A 15,837-nucleotide genomic window follows, 5' to 3' on the forward strand; every position below is an offset into this window, starting at 1 on the left:
GGGGGAAGACCCACGCTTTAGACCTGTTGATAGTGCCTGAATGCCTCCTCCAAAACTCATTCCCCGAGAGACTTTCTCTTGATCAACAGACCACTTGGCCTAGCTACTCTCTCACCTTCTCCAAGGATATCCAAGTGATGGAAGAAAATTGATGAACTAGTCCAAAAATTCGGCTTGCTTAGAAAAGTAAAATAGTAATATGCTGTCATTTAACAGATTATCTGAAAGAACAAACTCTCAGTGTTTGATAAAAAGGGAAAGCCTCATCATTCTGTTGAGAAGGATTAGAAAGCACCTCTTTTACAGTTTTACCTAGTAGGAACAATAGGATGACTACCACAAGCCTGATTTTGAATAGTTTATTAAAGGAAAGGTGAAGCATCAGTTTCAAATTGTACAAAAGGAAAAAAACCTCATATTGCAAATGTACAATTTACAGAATTACTAGCAAAACCAATCAAGGAGACACTGAAAATACAAAAATTCGATTGACTTCAAACTGAACTGGAAACCCATTGGAGTAGATATTAAGCCTTTCCCGTTGCGTGGTAGTCTACAATTCTAAGCATCTGTTTTCCACATGAAACTCAAGCAAAGGATCAATCTGTGCAGGTGCCAGGGCACTTCCCAGCTTGCTCCCTGGCCAGAACCACAGGTGGACAGGGCTGGCGTGGTGGACAGTCCAGTCATTCCTGCCCCTTCACTTCCAGTGAAACTCACGTTTCTGGAAGAAAGTGAGACCCCAGCCCCCCTAACTGGAGCCTAGCAATTACTAAATTCACAGATAAAACATTTTTGGTGACCAAGATTTTTTCAGAACTGTACAAATGTTGAGAAAAGTTTGTTTACTAAAAGGATGAATAAAATATCCATTTTGCTTTTTCTACATAAAAGATAGTCATTGGCTGCACAGATTTTTTTTTTTTTTTAATGCTTTTATTTTTTGGTAAAAAGGGAAAGCCTCATCCTTCTGTTGCAGCTCCTTTAAAAACCACCCCAGAAACAGCTGTGGATGGATTGGTTTGGATATTGAGGCTTACTTTAGAAATCAGGAAGGAAGAAGCTAAGTGGGCTTTAAAAAATAACAGTAGCAGCAAGTCAAAAGTCTAAGCAGAATGTAACTCTAAACCACTGGGCTGTCTGTCCTGAAGATTCAAAATTTCCCCCAAAGAATTTTTCTTAATATGCACATTTAACACTGAAATGTAGCTGTATTTCAAGGTAAGCTTAAGAACTTCACCCTCTAAGCACAGACTTCTAGGCAGCACATACTTCTATAATTGGTAAACTTAATTCACAAAATTAGTGCATAGGGTATTAAGTGCATGGGAAGTAGACACGGTTATGTTACACTTAAAATTACGTTTGAATGGTGAAGAAGTTCTTCATGATTATCTTTTTAAGGAAAAGGAAGTCCATGTAACTTGAATTTGGAAGGGCATGAAATAAGTGGTAAAAACAGCAAACTGATAACTTGAGAACCATTTTTGTTTTACTGAGAATACTTTATTTGCTGGTAGAAGTTGCTAAAAATGCACAGAACAAATACCAATAGAAAATGTACTGTATTTGAGTCTCCCTATTCTATATAAAATGAATGGTGTGTACAGCATCTGTTGGAAAAAATGGCTGCATGGACATTTCTTATTTTATGCCCCCTTATAAATAAAAATAAACCTTTTTATTCAAGAGTATATAAAATCTGGGAATTCATATCCATATCCACAGAGGGTGTGTGGTTTTTGGCAGAGATGCACTGTCGGAATTTCATCTTAGCTTGTCAGTATTCTGCTCCTCCATGTTTCTATATTCCACAAGGTCAACCAAATCCAGTGAGCTCCAAAACACTCTTCGGCAATTAGGATGAGCTGCTTACTCATAGGTTTAATAAAAATGGTTAGCTTTTAAAACATAAAAAGGCAAAATGTTAAAACGGTTTTTAAATTGTACAACAGGAAAATAAAGTTAAAAATATTTTTTTTTTTTTACTCAATGCTGAGTTTTCATAAAACAGGTGTATAACAGTGTTTATCTTGTCAGCTGTTTTAAAAATTTAAAATTTCTTCCTCCCTCCAGAAAAACACACACATCTGTATTGGGATAAGTCCAATAATGGGACACAAATGATTTTTCAGGTCAGTCTTTCTGAGGTGACATTCACCAACATTCCCTTGCGTAATTTACATGCTCCTCTTCTGTCACTGCAAAAAGGGATTGACCTCAATCATTTGATTAAAAAATCAGATCACATCAAAAGTGTTTTTTTCCCCATACAAGCTATCACAGTATATAGGCCTCTAGCTCTAAATAATAGAGTTCCAGATTTGTAAATTTTCTTCAGACTTCAGAACATAGGCATTCCAAATCCCTAGGAAAAATGAAACGGTTGTTAACTTCATGCATAAATAAAACAGAAACCATAATAGAAAAGTAATAATTTAACAATTACTGAATCGTCTTCTATGATAGCTGCAGAATCAAAGAAATCTGGCCTCAGCTCAGCTCTCTCTCGCCGATTTCTTGATGGGGGCTGGAAAGAGAAGCCAGATACTTAATTTTTTCCTGAGAGTCATTAGGACAATGAACTGTGATAATCAGCTAATATTTCTAATGGTAACAAATATAAAGAACTGTTAGGATCAATTTTGAAAGGAAAAGATTCTGGATTTTACAGAACATACATTAAAAAAATATAACTGTGTAGCTTTTAATTATCACTTAGATCAAAAAAAGGCTTTCAACTTATGTGTAAATGCATATAAGTCATTTTGGGGCATATAAACAAAGAACATACCTTTCAATCATAGAATTTTTATAAGAACTGATCAAACACTAGGTGATGAAACTTCACTCAATTCCCCAAGCAGGTAGATGGAGAGCTACTGTTGGGCAGGTTGAGGGAGATTACAGATTTGGGTGGTGTGGTCTCATTTACATTTTTTTTGTCTTTTTTGCCATTTCTTATGGAGGTTTCCAGGCTAGGGGGTTGAATCAGAGCTGTAGCCACTGGCCTACGCCAGAGCCACGTCTGCAACCTACACCACAGCTCACGGCAACGCCAGATCCTTAACCCACTGAGCAAGGCTAGGGATCAAACCGGCAACCTCATGGTTCTAGTCGGATTCGTTAACCACTGAGCCACGACGGGAACTCATTTATATTTCTTACTAAATCTTTTCATTATGGAAAATTCAAAATACACAAAGTAGAATGTTGTGGGTAAATTATGTCCCCCTAAATATGTTGAAGTCCTAATCCCTGGACCACAGAATATGACTGTATTTGGAGACAGGGTGTTTTAAAGAGGTGATTGAGGCAAAAGATCATGTGGGTGGGTTCTAATCCAATACAGTCCATGTCCTTAAACATCATGTGTTTAAGAGGAAAGATCACGTGAAGATAAAGGGAAAAGATGGCCATCTACAAGTCAAGAGTCCTCAGAATGAAATCAATTTTGCTGACACCTTGATCTCAGACTTCTAGCCTTCACAAGTGTGAGAAAGTAAATTTGTTTAAGCCACCCAGTCAATGGTAATTTTTAGCAGTCTAGCAAGTTAAAACACTAGGAAAGCAGTATGGGGAGCCCCCATGCACCCATCACCCACCTTCAACAACTGTCAAACATTTGGCCAGTCTTGTTGCACTGACTCTCCTGGTCTTTTCCATGCCATTCCCCCGTGACTACTTCAGTGTGTATCTCTTAACACATGGAAACTTAAAACATAACTACCTTGTATTACTATTTCCAACAAAGTTGTTAATTCTAGTATCACCTTACTTAGTCCATATGCAGATTTCCTTATATTAAACATATCTTTTCACAACTAAACAACAAATAAGATCCATATTCTGCATCTGGTTGATAAGTTGGAGCAGCATATGTTGTCAGATTCCAATTTAAAATGCAGGAGGCCAGATGCACATGCTATACTCAAAGATCTAGTATGAGCTCTTTTTCATGAAGGTAACAAGAAGGAATCAGTTCCTGTTATTGTCAGAATTCAAAATTTGACTGCTTTGAAAGCAGGCCTGAAAAATACAAGCTCATCCAAATGCCCGTAAGTGCTGCCCTCTTGGTCAGTGTTCCTCCTCTGCCTCCTCTTCTCACAGAGCACTGAAAATAAAAGCACCACCTTATACCAATACCTTCACACGTTTTAACAGAAAAAGAACATACTGAACTTCCTTACCAGGTCAATAACCATGGTGTCTTCAAATTCTTCATTCATGTCTTCTAACTGGCTCCGGGATGACATCATCACATCTTCAAAGATGGGCTCTGCATCTTCCTCCATTAGGCCCCGACTGATAAGGAGAAAGCAGTCAGCTATTCAGGCGCATAGAATTTGGAGTCCTAGTTCTTACACTGGGTCTTCTAACCAATGAAAGCACACTTTCCAATTATAACCTAGAGACTGCATTAATTTGTGTACTCACTAATTTGATACTGAACTCTAAGGTAATTAAGGAACATTCATTTGGCTCACTCAAGATTTTATCTCAACTCATCAGAAGGAAGTATTATTTAACAATATTACCAGCTAACATTTATTTAGCTATATGTCAATTTCCACAAAACTCTTAAGTGACTGGTACTATTATTTTCTCATTCACAAATGAAGAACTGGAACCACAGAGGTTTTAGAGCTTACCTAAGGCCACACAGCTGGCAAGTGGCAACACTAGGAATAAATGCTGAAAGCCTCCAGAGCCCAAGCCCTCCATTCCTAGCCTATATCGCATAGCATATCCTGAACTATGATTGTAACTCCTAAGACCAAACATCAGAGAAGCCCAAGTCATGATACAAAATGGCCAGCATCATGTAGTCATAGCGCTCTTGTGACACTTGATGTTACACTTACACAGCATGTCTTACTCCAGTTCGCACTTTCATGTAGTTCATTCCTGTTCTGTCCTTGCGATTTAAGTCTTCCAATTTTGGCTGGCCTAACCAAGAGATCTGCATCTGAGGACTAAGAGAGGATACTATTATTCATCCTGTGGTAAAAGATGATGAACTTAGCTAATCAGTCCCATGCTAATACCATAGTTTGCTGGCCTAATCCCCCATGGAGGGGGATTAGCTGGATTTATCCACGGCCAAAGGTGAGATCATTTTCAAAGATCATTTTACTGGCCTTTGCAGAAATGGCAGTAAACTGGAGAACCCAAAGTCCCCAAGAGAAGCTGGCTGTTAGGTGTGAAGGTAATCAGAGTATATCCCCCCCGCCCCCCCCCCCCCCATACACCTCTTTTGGCTAAAAATTACTTTGGGCTGAAGGCAATTAAACAGTAAAACACAGAAAAAGTTCTCCCTTTCTCCCTTTTCTACCTGAAGGCAGGAAATACATTTTTCTTTCTTTCTTTCTTTTTTTTTTTTTACTGGAGACATCAACCCAGAGAGGGCACCAGAGGAACCTACAACAAACCCTTTTAAAACTAATGTCTATTCTCTTGGTTGAAGAAGATGAGGACTACCTAGACCTAGATGGACTATCCCTAGTCCAAACCTGTTTGTCTTGTCATTTCCTCATAAATTTACTGTTTCTTTGTCTAAGAGATTTAAATGCTTCCTGCTCTGGTCACTTCTTGAGGTCTTCCTCATTCTCTTGTGGCAGTTCCCACATACATGTAAACATTTAATAAAATTTGTATGCTTTTCTCCTGTTAAACTATCTTTGTCAGTTTAATTTTCAGACCCAGCCAGGGGTCCTATGAGGGTTGAGGAAAATCTTTTCTTCCCCTATAGGTGCTTAAATTATCAGCTTCATATCCCAAATCCTTGCTAAACAAGTACACTTCTCAGACTTCTGTATCCAGCTGTTGGTCTACTTAAGAAGTGCTCCTAGCTAGACACTCAGTCCCCTAAGGGACAGGAATGATGTTGGCCTGGTGGCCCAGAGCTCTCCAGAGCTGTGAACAAGAAAGGGTAGATAACATGTTTTCTCTGTCCTTCTGAGGAGATTTGGAGTTAGGTACATGTTGGACCAAATCTTCAACTGTGCTCTGTAGTTACTGGCACATTTGCACACCTGCATAAATACGCCTCTTGGGAGTTTTACATGATGTAAACTGTAATGATTTTTGGTAGCTACTATCTGCCACATGAAGTTCTCGCGAAGCAGCTGTCTATATTATGCGCAGGCTACCACCTTGATTCAACCTATAAACCTATAACAAGGAAAAGATGACAGACTGATAGGGATGAAGTAGACACAGGTAGTTTTAGAAGTCCCAGTAAAGGACCACAGATAAGGAGAGAAACTTAGGGGGCATTGGGAGATGGCTGTAAGTAAATAAATTGCTCAAAAAAGCCATCAGAACAAGGCAGGTTTGCTTCATTAGCGGAGCCTTGAGAACTGCCTCAGGTCGTTGGGTGTGGGGATGGGATTAGGCCTACATTCATATTCAGACCAAGGGCAAGAGTTTGAGGACCACCCTTCTTTGGATTTGAATACATACCTTAAGGGATACTAAAGAGGAGCTGCTACTTCCAGAAAGGAAGAGGTAGGCTTTTCCAACCCTTACTCCCCTTGGATGATAAAACTGTAGCTCCTCAGGGCAGAGCTTTCGTGCCTGCTCTCTTGAATCTCTCACAAGTGTCCTATCCTAATAAATCTATTTCTTGCCTATCACTTTGTCTCTCACTGAATTCCTTCTGTGCTGAGACATGAAGAACCTGAACCTCAGTGAGTCCAGACACAGGGTGAGTGATTCTAATTTAAAACCTTGGGTTCGGGAGTTCCCGTCATGGCTCAGTGATTAAGGAATCTGCCAAGGAACCATGAGGTTGTGTGTTTGAACCCTTGCCTCACTCGCTCAGTGGTTTAAGGATCTGGCGTTGCTGTGAGCTGTGCTGTAGGTCGCAGACTCGGCTTGGATCTGGCGTTGCTGGGGCTCTGGCGTAGGCCAGTGGCTACAGCTCCCATTAGACCCCGAGCCTGGGAACCTCCATATGCTGCGGGTGCGGCCTTAGAGAAAGGCAAAACAAAACAAAACAACAACAAAAAAACCCTTGGGTTCAAGTCCCAATCTGGGTTTAGGCTGGGTTCAAGTCCTGGCACGTGGATTCAAGTCCCAATCTGTGTTCTGGCTAGGTTCAGGCCATTAATCCTGTCAGTTTCAAGACCACAACCAGGAAGCACTGACATGGTAAGGTCAGGGAAGCAAGGCAGGCTGCTCAAATTAGGAGGGCCCTGCGTGATCTCCATCCCTACCCCCAGGAAGTGGAGTGGGATGCTGGTTGCAGGCAAACTACCCTCTAAGAATGCCCAGCTATGCCATGGCTGACAATGATTATTCTTTCAAGTTTGGAGAAGATAGATCCTCAAAGCGAAGATTCCCTATGAAAACCCAGGATCTGAATACCTCTAACACTGCTTCTTAACATTTTCAACCTAAATTTTTTGAGATCAAGTGAGAATTCTCTCATTCATCAGAGTAATTCACAGAATCATGCTAATATGACCAGAAACACAAGTGAGGAGCTAAGAGACCTTCAAGGTCAAATGGAAAACAACAAAGGTTTTTTATAGTAAAAATCATGCCATCAACCTGCCTTTGCCACAATTTTCAGAGTTGTAGTACTACAAAACATTTTAATTGCTAGTGTGGGAAAAGGTAGAAACTAATTCTCTCTTAGAGAAAGGGCAACTATTCTCAGAATTTATCACTATTTTAATAATTCTTAATCTATGAACAGTTCGAGTTTAAAACATAAGCTTAACCAAGACAAAGTACTATTGATTAAACAGAAGATAAAAGTAATACACAGTCTATTTGGTGTTCAGACTAGGAACAACCTTAGCAGATACTCAGGCTCTCTTGCCAAGGAAGTAAGACTGCATGTGTTCTTGGCAAATCTCTGAGAAGAAACAGACCTGCCCGGTGAATCTGCAAACTCCAAATGAAATTAGCACTTAGTGAGACACAACGCACTGAAAGATCTCTGAACTTTAAGGAACTGATAATGGCATGTGTTTTGCAGACTTATTATGTATCTTCTAATATAAATTATTTAAACTCTATTTATGGCTTTGTTTTTTCATGAAATATGCTTGGATGAAATATTTTTTCTTACTTCAAGAGCTGAAGGTATTATGCTAAGAAAATGATTTTTTACTACTTACTTGTGTAAAAAGTCAGGTTCAGAACCATGTTCAGACTCAGGCTCCTGAATCTGCTCTCCCATGGGCCGGCTATTCTCCCGAAGTACAGTGGAGGTGAGTTGTGGTGCCGGCAGGGGACCAGGAGTCTGAATCATGGTGTCAGTTCTGTTCAGCCACGTATTATCCAGGCTTTCATCTGTAAAATTCCAGTTCGAGTCAGAGAATGTCATGGATGATATTAACTATGGTAGAAGTTACAGCACAGACTTGAAGAGCAAGGCTCTGGAATAGACTGCCTAGGTGTTTGAATTCCAGTTATAACACTCACTTGTGTGACTTTGTATAAGTTACTAAACTTCCAAAATTCATCTTTCTCATACAGAAAATGGGGATGTTATTACCTGACCTCACTGAGTTGTAAGGATTAAATGTAACCATCAAATGTTATCATCTCTTCCAAGTTCAACCATCTCTAGAGAATTAATCCCTTGTAGAAGGTAAACAATGTGGCCAGCTAGAGACCCCCCCTCTACCTTCCTTTGCTCCAGCAATAAACAGTCTATTTAATGGGTCTCATATGGCACGCAGAAGCACTTAGTTTGGCTGGCTTTTACTGAGAAATCGGCAAATCCTGTTGCACAATTAGGCACTAGTCACCAGAGAAATAACTTTTGCCAAGTCATACTTGTGGAAATGGGTTGAGGACTTACTGTTTTCATGCCTCTAAGTTCTACCTCTTCAGGAAAGCCTTCCTTGGTCACCCCCCCTTCCAGCCCCCAGTTACCATTCTTTTTTAGCTTCTAGAGGAAATTCCTGCTCGCTTAGGGCTTAATTATACACTGTCCTGCATTGGCAGGTGATTTGTCGTGTGTGTGTGTGTATATGTATTTTATCCCTGTAATTATATTTAAGTTTCTTCATGAGACCAGGAACTATTTTTCTCTTTTTTCTGAAGATCATTTATAGATTTGAACAGATTAAATGATTATTTACAGCATTATTTGCACACCTAAACTAAATCCTGATAAAATAGTATGTAATTATAAAGTTCTCTCTACAGAAATTCTAAATTACACTTGACCCTTGAACAATAAGGTTTGAACTGCATAAGTCCATTTATATGTGGATTTTTTCAATAAATACGTACTTCAGTATTACACGACCTGCAAGTGTCTGAAACCCCAGATGTGGAACCATGCATATGTACTATAGAGCAATACGGATTTTCAACTGCGTAGGCGGTTAGTGCCTCTAACTCTCCTCCTACCCTATTTGTTCAAGGGTCACTACATTTTCTTGACATAGGAAGACTCAAAAAAAGGATTACTGCTATGGCTATGTATTACCTTCTGAAGAATTTTAATCACAAAATATAGTATGACTCTCACTGTTTTTCCTCCCTAAGTTGCAGAGATGCTGGTGCATGGGAGGTTTCTCCTTTGCCATCAAGAATTCTTTCTCTCTCAGTGTATTCTCTCTAAAATATAAGTTCTGGATAGGCTTTTTTGTTCCGGGAAATACCTAACTATTGTCTGGTTAAGGTCATTCTACAGATCTGAAGCTCAACTACTGAATTTCTTCTTAGCAAAGATATGTTTTGTTTTCTTTTATTTATGCCACTTTTCATTCAATGTTTAATTCAAAACTTTTATTCTCTGCACTTAAAATTTTATGATTATAAGAATGGCATCATTTATGTTCTTTTTTTGGGGGGGGGGGAGCACGCTGCTCCGGAGGCACGTGGAAGTTTCCAGGCCAGGGATCAAACCCGTGCTACAGCAGTGACAATGCTGGATCCTTAACCTGATGCTCCACAAGGGCACTCCCTCATTTAGGTTCCTAATCTGGTAAGAACCATCTTTCAGCTCTCTACTACATGTCATCTTTTCCAAAAAAATCTTCCCTGATTCATGAGTTTGGTCACTCCCTCTGAGTTCCCAGAGAATCTTTTTGGCCCATCAAAGCACTCACTATGCTGAAATGAAACTGCCTGCTTATCTGTCTCCCTTTCTGTGCTATGAATTCTTTTTATTAATACCTAACCTCCAGCACCTAGCACAGTTCTTAGGAAGGTGCTTGAAGACTTGCTGAATAAATAAAGAACTCACTCTTCTTGAAAGATCCTCTTAACCCCTAATAAGATTCCTCAGTGAAAACATTTCTTGCAAAGCTTTCTCATTTTCATCCTAAGCAGATGAAACTCTGTTGCCTAAGGGTCCTGAGCATGTAAGTTTCCTTAGTTACTTGATAAATGTGAAACTGATACAGAGCAAGTTTACTTCTTTTGCAATTTAATGAGTACTAAATTAGTTTATCTAGTTCATATATGCTTCTCTTGGTCCTCAGGATAATAATACTAACTGCTCCATTAGGGGATAGATAATTGGAAAGCTACATTCTCTAAGCCTTTGTTTCTTCTGTGTAAAATCTGGGTAATAGTGTTGAACTCAGAACTGATTTATAAAATATCTAAATGGCATTTATTATGTGCCAGGAACTGACCTAAGTACTTTACAAATATTAGTCAATAAATAAGTGATATATGCACATAAAACATATTCCTGGTACATAGCAAGGATCTGATGAATGTTGACTAATATGAATATTACATATAAGAAAAGTTGTGAGCAGAAAAAAATATAGATAGATAAAAAGATGCAGGACATCCTGATAGAGGCTGTTTTAGAAGATATTTTCAAAGGAAAAGACTGGAATCATTCTTTAGAAAAAAGTTCAGGATCCTATACCATAAAGAAAGGGTTTTGTATTTTCATTCTCTGGACCAAAGAGATTCTAAGTCCCAAACCTGAAACTTGAAAGGAAATCTTAAACTTTAACATAAATTCTGTAAATATTTTTAAATCTTTCTTTTCGAAAGAGAGTAGCTTAATCCACTGACTGATGCTCGGTAAGGGGCATTGCTACATGATGCTGACATTCTGACAAGAGCAGCTAACATTTATTGGATGCTACTTATGTAGCAAGCACTGTGCTAGGCACTGTGTGAGTACCAAGTGTTTTATTTGGGAGTATCTCATTTAATATTCACAGCGGCTAACAGATGGGTACTCAGATCATCCTTCATTTGATTAGCAATTGAGGCTTAGAGAGGTTAAGTAACCTGCTTAAAGGTTACACAGCTGAAAAATGAGAAAGCCAGGTCTGAATTCCAGAACTCTGAATGTAAGAGTTTGTACTCTTCATCAGTAGTTACTACTGCCTTCCCAATGATGAAAGACACATTAGATTTATATTCTAATTAATTTTGCTACAGACTTCAGCAAAATTTTTGAAGAGTCCCTATTTTTTAGGCAGCAGAGGTGAGAGGCTGAAAGGTAAATAAAAGTTTATAGAAAAGAAGCAATGGAGCATAATTCAGATCACTGCCACCCTCCTTGGTTTGAATAAATTTTATTATGAGAAATATGGAAATAGAGTAAGATGATTTGAGCAAATAAGCATTTTTACTTTGAGTTTTCTCCTAGTTTAAGAGTAATGTTTTGTTTTAATAAAGCAATTTTTAGTCTTTTTGGATATATGAGTGTGTATATATATATTTTCTTTTCTTTTTTTTTTTTGGTCCTTTTGCCATTTCTTGGGCCGCTCCCGTGGCATATGGGAGATTCCCAGCCTAGGGGTCTAATCGGAGCTGTAGCTGCCAGCCTACGTCAGAGCCACAGCAACGCAGGATCCGAGCTGCATCTGCAACCTACACCACAGCTCACGGCAATGCCAGATCCTTAACCCACTGAGCAAGGGCAGGGATCGAACCCGCAACCTCATGGTTCCTAGTCGGATTCATCAACCACTGTGCCACGATGGGAACTCCAGATATATGAATATTATTGAGCACACTTTCATGACAGTTCAAGTCCCTGTTCCCCACAGCCCATGTTGGTTATAAAACCAGATTTGGCCGTCACTATTTTAATATACAAAAATAAATCTAACCAAATGGAAAGTTGTGCTGGTATATTCAGGGTGGTTCTACTCTTAACGTGCCAGAAATCTCTCCTATATTAGGATGCACTTTTATAGAATAACAATGATGACTGTCTTATTTTAAATTTTAATATATCAGAGGTCTATAGTATGGGAATCAATTTTATAAGCCTTTCTAGCTCTTTTACTCTGTGCCTATCTTCCTCTGTGTTCAATGCTTTTTCAACTTCTTTTTCCTTAACCCTTTTCTGTCCCACTTTTTCTATTCAACCTATATCCTTGAACCTCTCAGTGCGTATGAAACATACAAGGAAATAATCTGCTTAACAGTTATTATCTTGCTTCAAGAGATTATTTATGGAGTTCCTGTCGTGGCACAGTGGTTAACGAATCTGACTAGGAACCATGAGGTTGCAGGTTCGGTCCCTGCCCTTGCTCAGTGGGTTAAGAATCCGGCGTTGCTGTGAGCTGTGGCGTAGGTTGCAGACACGGCTCGGATCCCACGTTGCTGTGGCTCTGGCGTAGGCCAGTGGCTACAGCTCTGATTTGACTCCTAGCCTGGGAACCTCCATATGCCGTGGGAGCGGCCCAAAGAAATAGCAAAAAGAAAAAAAAAAAGAGATTATGTACCACTTTATAACACGAGGCAAACAACTTGTCTCACAGAAAGAATAAAGGCACACTTACCCTCTACTCGTTTTTTGTGAAGGGGAGGTCGTCCTTTCTTATTCCTTACTGAGGAGGTTTTGCTGCTGCTACTTCCACTGTTGACAGACATTCTATCATCTTCACCTCCAGTGACTAACGAATTTCTATAGGAGATGAGCGGAAGCCACACATCTTCTCTCCTTTCCATCATCTGTTCCGTAAGGAATTTTTCTAGGTATGAATGACTAGAAACACAACAGAAGAAGTCATTTTTATGGAAGCAGCTCATGTATCACTTATTTAATTTTTTTTACATAACCAGAGGCTCTCTCTGAAGGTTCTGAAGAATCCTTAAGGCACACATTAAATTGTTAACAGTGGTTACCTCTGGAAAGAGAGGGATTGACAATTTAAGGTTCTGCTTTACATATTCCTGGAATACTTTTGAATAGGCAAATGTATTACTAAGGGTGTGTGTATGTTTCTTCCTATATTTCTTCCTTTGTTTTTAAATACCGATATTCAAAAACAAACAAACAGAAGTTTGGCTCAAAAAGGTTATTGAATTTTCTTTTAAAAGGTTTAAGCCAGGGCAGGATTTCTAGAATGGTGGAGTAAGGAGCTTGATATGCCCTCTCTCCAGAAAAACAACCTTTTTGGCAGTGGATGTTGATCAAGGGAGAGGTTATACATGTGTAGGGGCAGGGGGACTAAGGGATGGGAATTCTCTGTACCTTGCCTTCATGTTTGTTGTGAAACTGCTCTAAAAAATATAGTTAAAATAAATAAGTAAATTAAATCATAGGATTTCCTGTTAGTCTGAAAGACTGTTCATGGCCCATGGCTACCCTTCCTCTAGCTGACCACAGGGCAAAGTAAATACACTGAACTGTGAGTGATGACCTTCAAAAGCCACACACACATCCATTTAACTTCCTAAGGAGTTTTAAGCTCAGTCAATGATTAATAAGAGACTTATGCTGACAAGCGAAAAAAAAAGATCTGAGCAGGGACAGGAGACACTGTATACTGCAAAAGAAACGAACGTCACAGAGTCTGTTAATACAAGTCTCTAAACAAATAAATGACCAAGCAACCAATAATATCAATCTCCAGGGGGAATAGAGAATCAGTATCAAGAGTGGGTATACTGGGGGAAAAAAAAAAAAAAAAAAGAATAGCTAAGTTGGAATTTCTATTGTAGCTCTGTGGTAATGAACCCGACTAGTATCCATAAGGATGCAGGTTTGATCCCTGCTAGACTCAGTGGGTTAAGGACCCAGCGTTGCTGTGAGCTGTGGGGTAGGTTGCAGACACGGCTTAGATTCCATGTTACTGTGACTGTGGCGTAGGCCAACAGCTAAAACTCTGATTCAACCCTTAGCCTGGGTACTTGCATATGCCATGGCTGTGTTCCTAAAAAGACCAAAAAAAAAAAAAAAAGAGTAGCTAAATTATTATTTTACAATGTATTACATATGCAATATATTATCTGAAATGGTCAGGCTTTTTTTGTTTTGTTTTGTTTTTTTGCTTTTTAGGGCTTCAGCTGCAGCATAAGGAAGTTCTCTGGCTAGGGGTTGAATCAGAGCAATAGCTGCCAGCCTAAGCCACAGCCACAGCCACAGACGCAGCAACCTAGGATCAGAGCCATGTCTGCGACCTACACCACAGCTCATGGCAATGCCAGATCATTAACCCACTGAGACCAGGGATCAACCTGGCAGCCTCATGGATACTAGTAGGATTTGTTTCCGCTGTGCCACAATGGGAACTTCTAAAACATTCAGTTTTGTTTTTTTTTTTTTTGGTCTTTTTGCTATTTCTTTGGGCCGCTCCCGCGGCATATGGAGGTTCCCAGGCTAGGGGTCGAATCGGAGCTGTAGCCACTGGCCTACGCCAGAGCCACAGCAACGCAGGATCCGAGCTGCGTCTGCAACCTACACCACAGCTTGCAGCAACGCCGGATCGTTAACCCACTGAGCAAGGGCAGGGACCGAACCCACAACCTCATGGTTCCTAGTCAGATTCGTTAACCACTGCGCCATGAGGGGAACTCCTAAAACATTCAGTTTTTAACAAAAAATTATGAGACAGGCAAGAAATAAGGAAATGTGACCTATACATAGGAAAAAAACCTCCAAGCAATAGAAACTTGACCCATAATGGCAAAGCAATTATTATAAATATGTTCAAACTTAAGAAAACCATGGCTAAAGAGTTAAAAGCAAGAACTAGAACAAACAATTCAAAAATTTATATGGAACCATAAAAGACCCAGAATTGCCAAAGTAATCCTGAGGAACAAAAGTCAAGCAGGAGGCATAACTCTCCCAGACTTCAGGCAATATTACAGAGCCACAGTAATCAAGACAGTGTGGCACTGTTACCAAAACAGACATACAGACCAATGGAAGAGATCAGAGAGCCCAGAAATAAACCCAGACACCTACGGCCAATTAATCTTTGACAAAGAAGGCAAGAATATAATATGGGAAAAAGACAGACTTTTCAGGAAGTGGTGCTGGGAAAACTGGACAGCTGCATGTAAATCAATGAAACTGGAACACACCCTCACACCATGCACAAAAATAAACTCAAAATGGCTTAAAGACTTAAACATCAGATAAGATATCATCAAATTCCTAGAAGAGAACCATAGGCAAACATTTTCTTACACCAACCCTTACAAATGTTTTCTTAGGTCAATCTCCCAAGGCAACAGAAATAGAAGCAAAAATAAACCAATGGGACCTAATCAAACTGACGTGCTTTTGTACAGAAAAGGAAACCATAAAACAAAACAAAACAAAACAAAATGAAACAATCCAAAAAGACAACTTACAGAATGGGAGAAAATAATTTCAGATGATGCAACTGAGAAGGGCTTAATCTCTAAAATATACAAACAACTTATACAACTCAACAGAAAAAAAGCCAACAACCCAATTGAAAAATGGGCAAAAGACCTGAATAGATATTTCTCCAAAGAAGATACACAGTTGGCCAATAGGCACATGAAAAAATGCTCAACATCACTGATTATCAGAGAAATGCAAATCAAAAGTACTATGAGGTACCAGCTCACACCAGTCAGAATGGCCATCATTAATAAATCCACAAATAACAAATGCTG

General features: G+C 39.4%; 1 protein-coding gene across 1 annotated transcript in view; it reads right to left on the reverse strand.

Annotated features, from left to right (window-relative positions):
- Positions 1-344: 344 nt before the first annotated feature.
- The window catches only part of STAG1 (stromal antigen 1), a 415,995-nt gene continuing 400,502 nt past the window's right edge, over positions 345-15,837 (reverse strand). The window contains exons 29-34 of the mRNA XM_047782999.1: positions 12,741-12,946; positions 8,133-8,307; positions 4,866-4,976; positions 4,191-4,305; positions 2,450-2,530; positions 345-2,368 (exon numbers count right to left, since the gene is read on the reverse strand). Of these exons, the coding sequence (XP_047638955.1) occupies positions 2,345-2,368; positions 2,450-2,530; positions 4,191-4,305; positions 4,866-4,976; positions 8,133-8,307; positions 12,741-12,946 (712 nt within the window). The 3' untranslated portion in view covers positions 345-2,344. The remainder of the gene's footprint in view (positions 2,369-2,449; positions 2,531-4,190; positions 4,306-4,865; positions 4,977-8,132; positions 8,308-12,740; positions 12,947-15,837) is intronic.

This window comes from Phacochoerus africanus, chromosome 1 (genome assembly GCF_016906955.1).
Source record: "Phacochoerus africanus isolate WHEZ1 chromosome 1, ROS_Pafr_v1, whole genome shotgun sequence".
In the NCBI taxonomy this organism is placed as follows: Eukaryota; Metazoa; Chordata; class Mammalia; order Artiodactyla; family Suidae; genus Phacochoerus; species Phacochoerus africanus.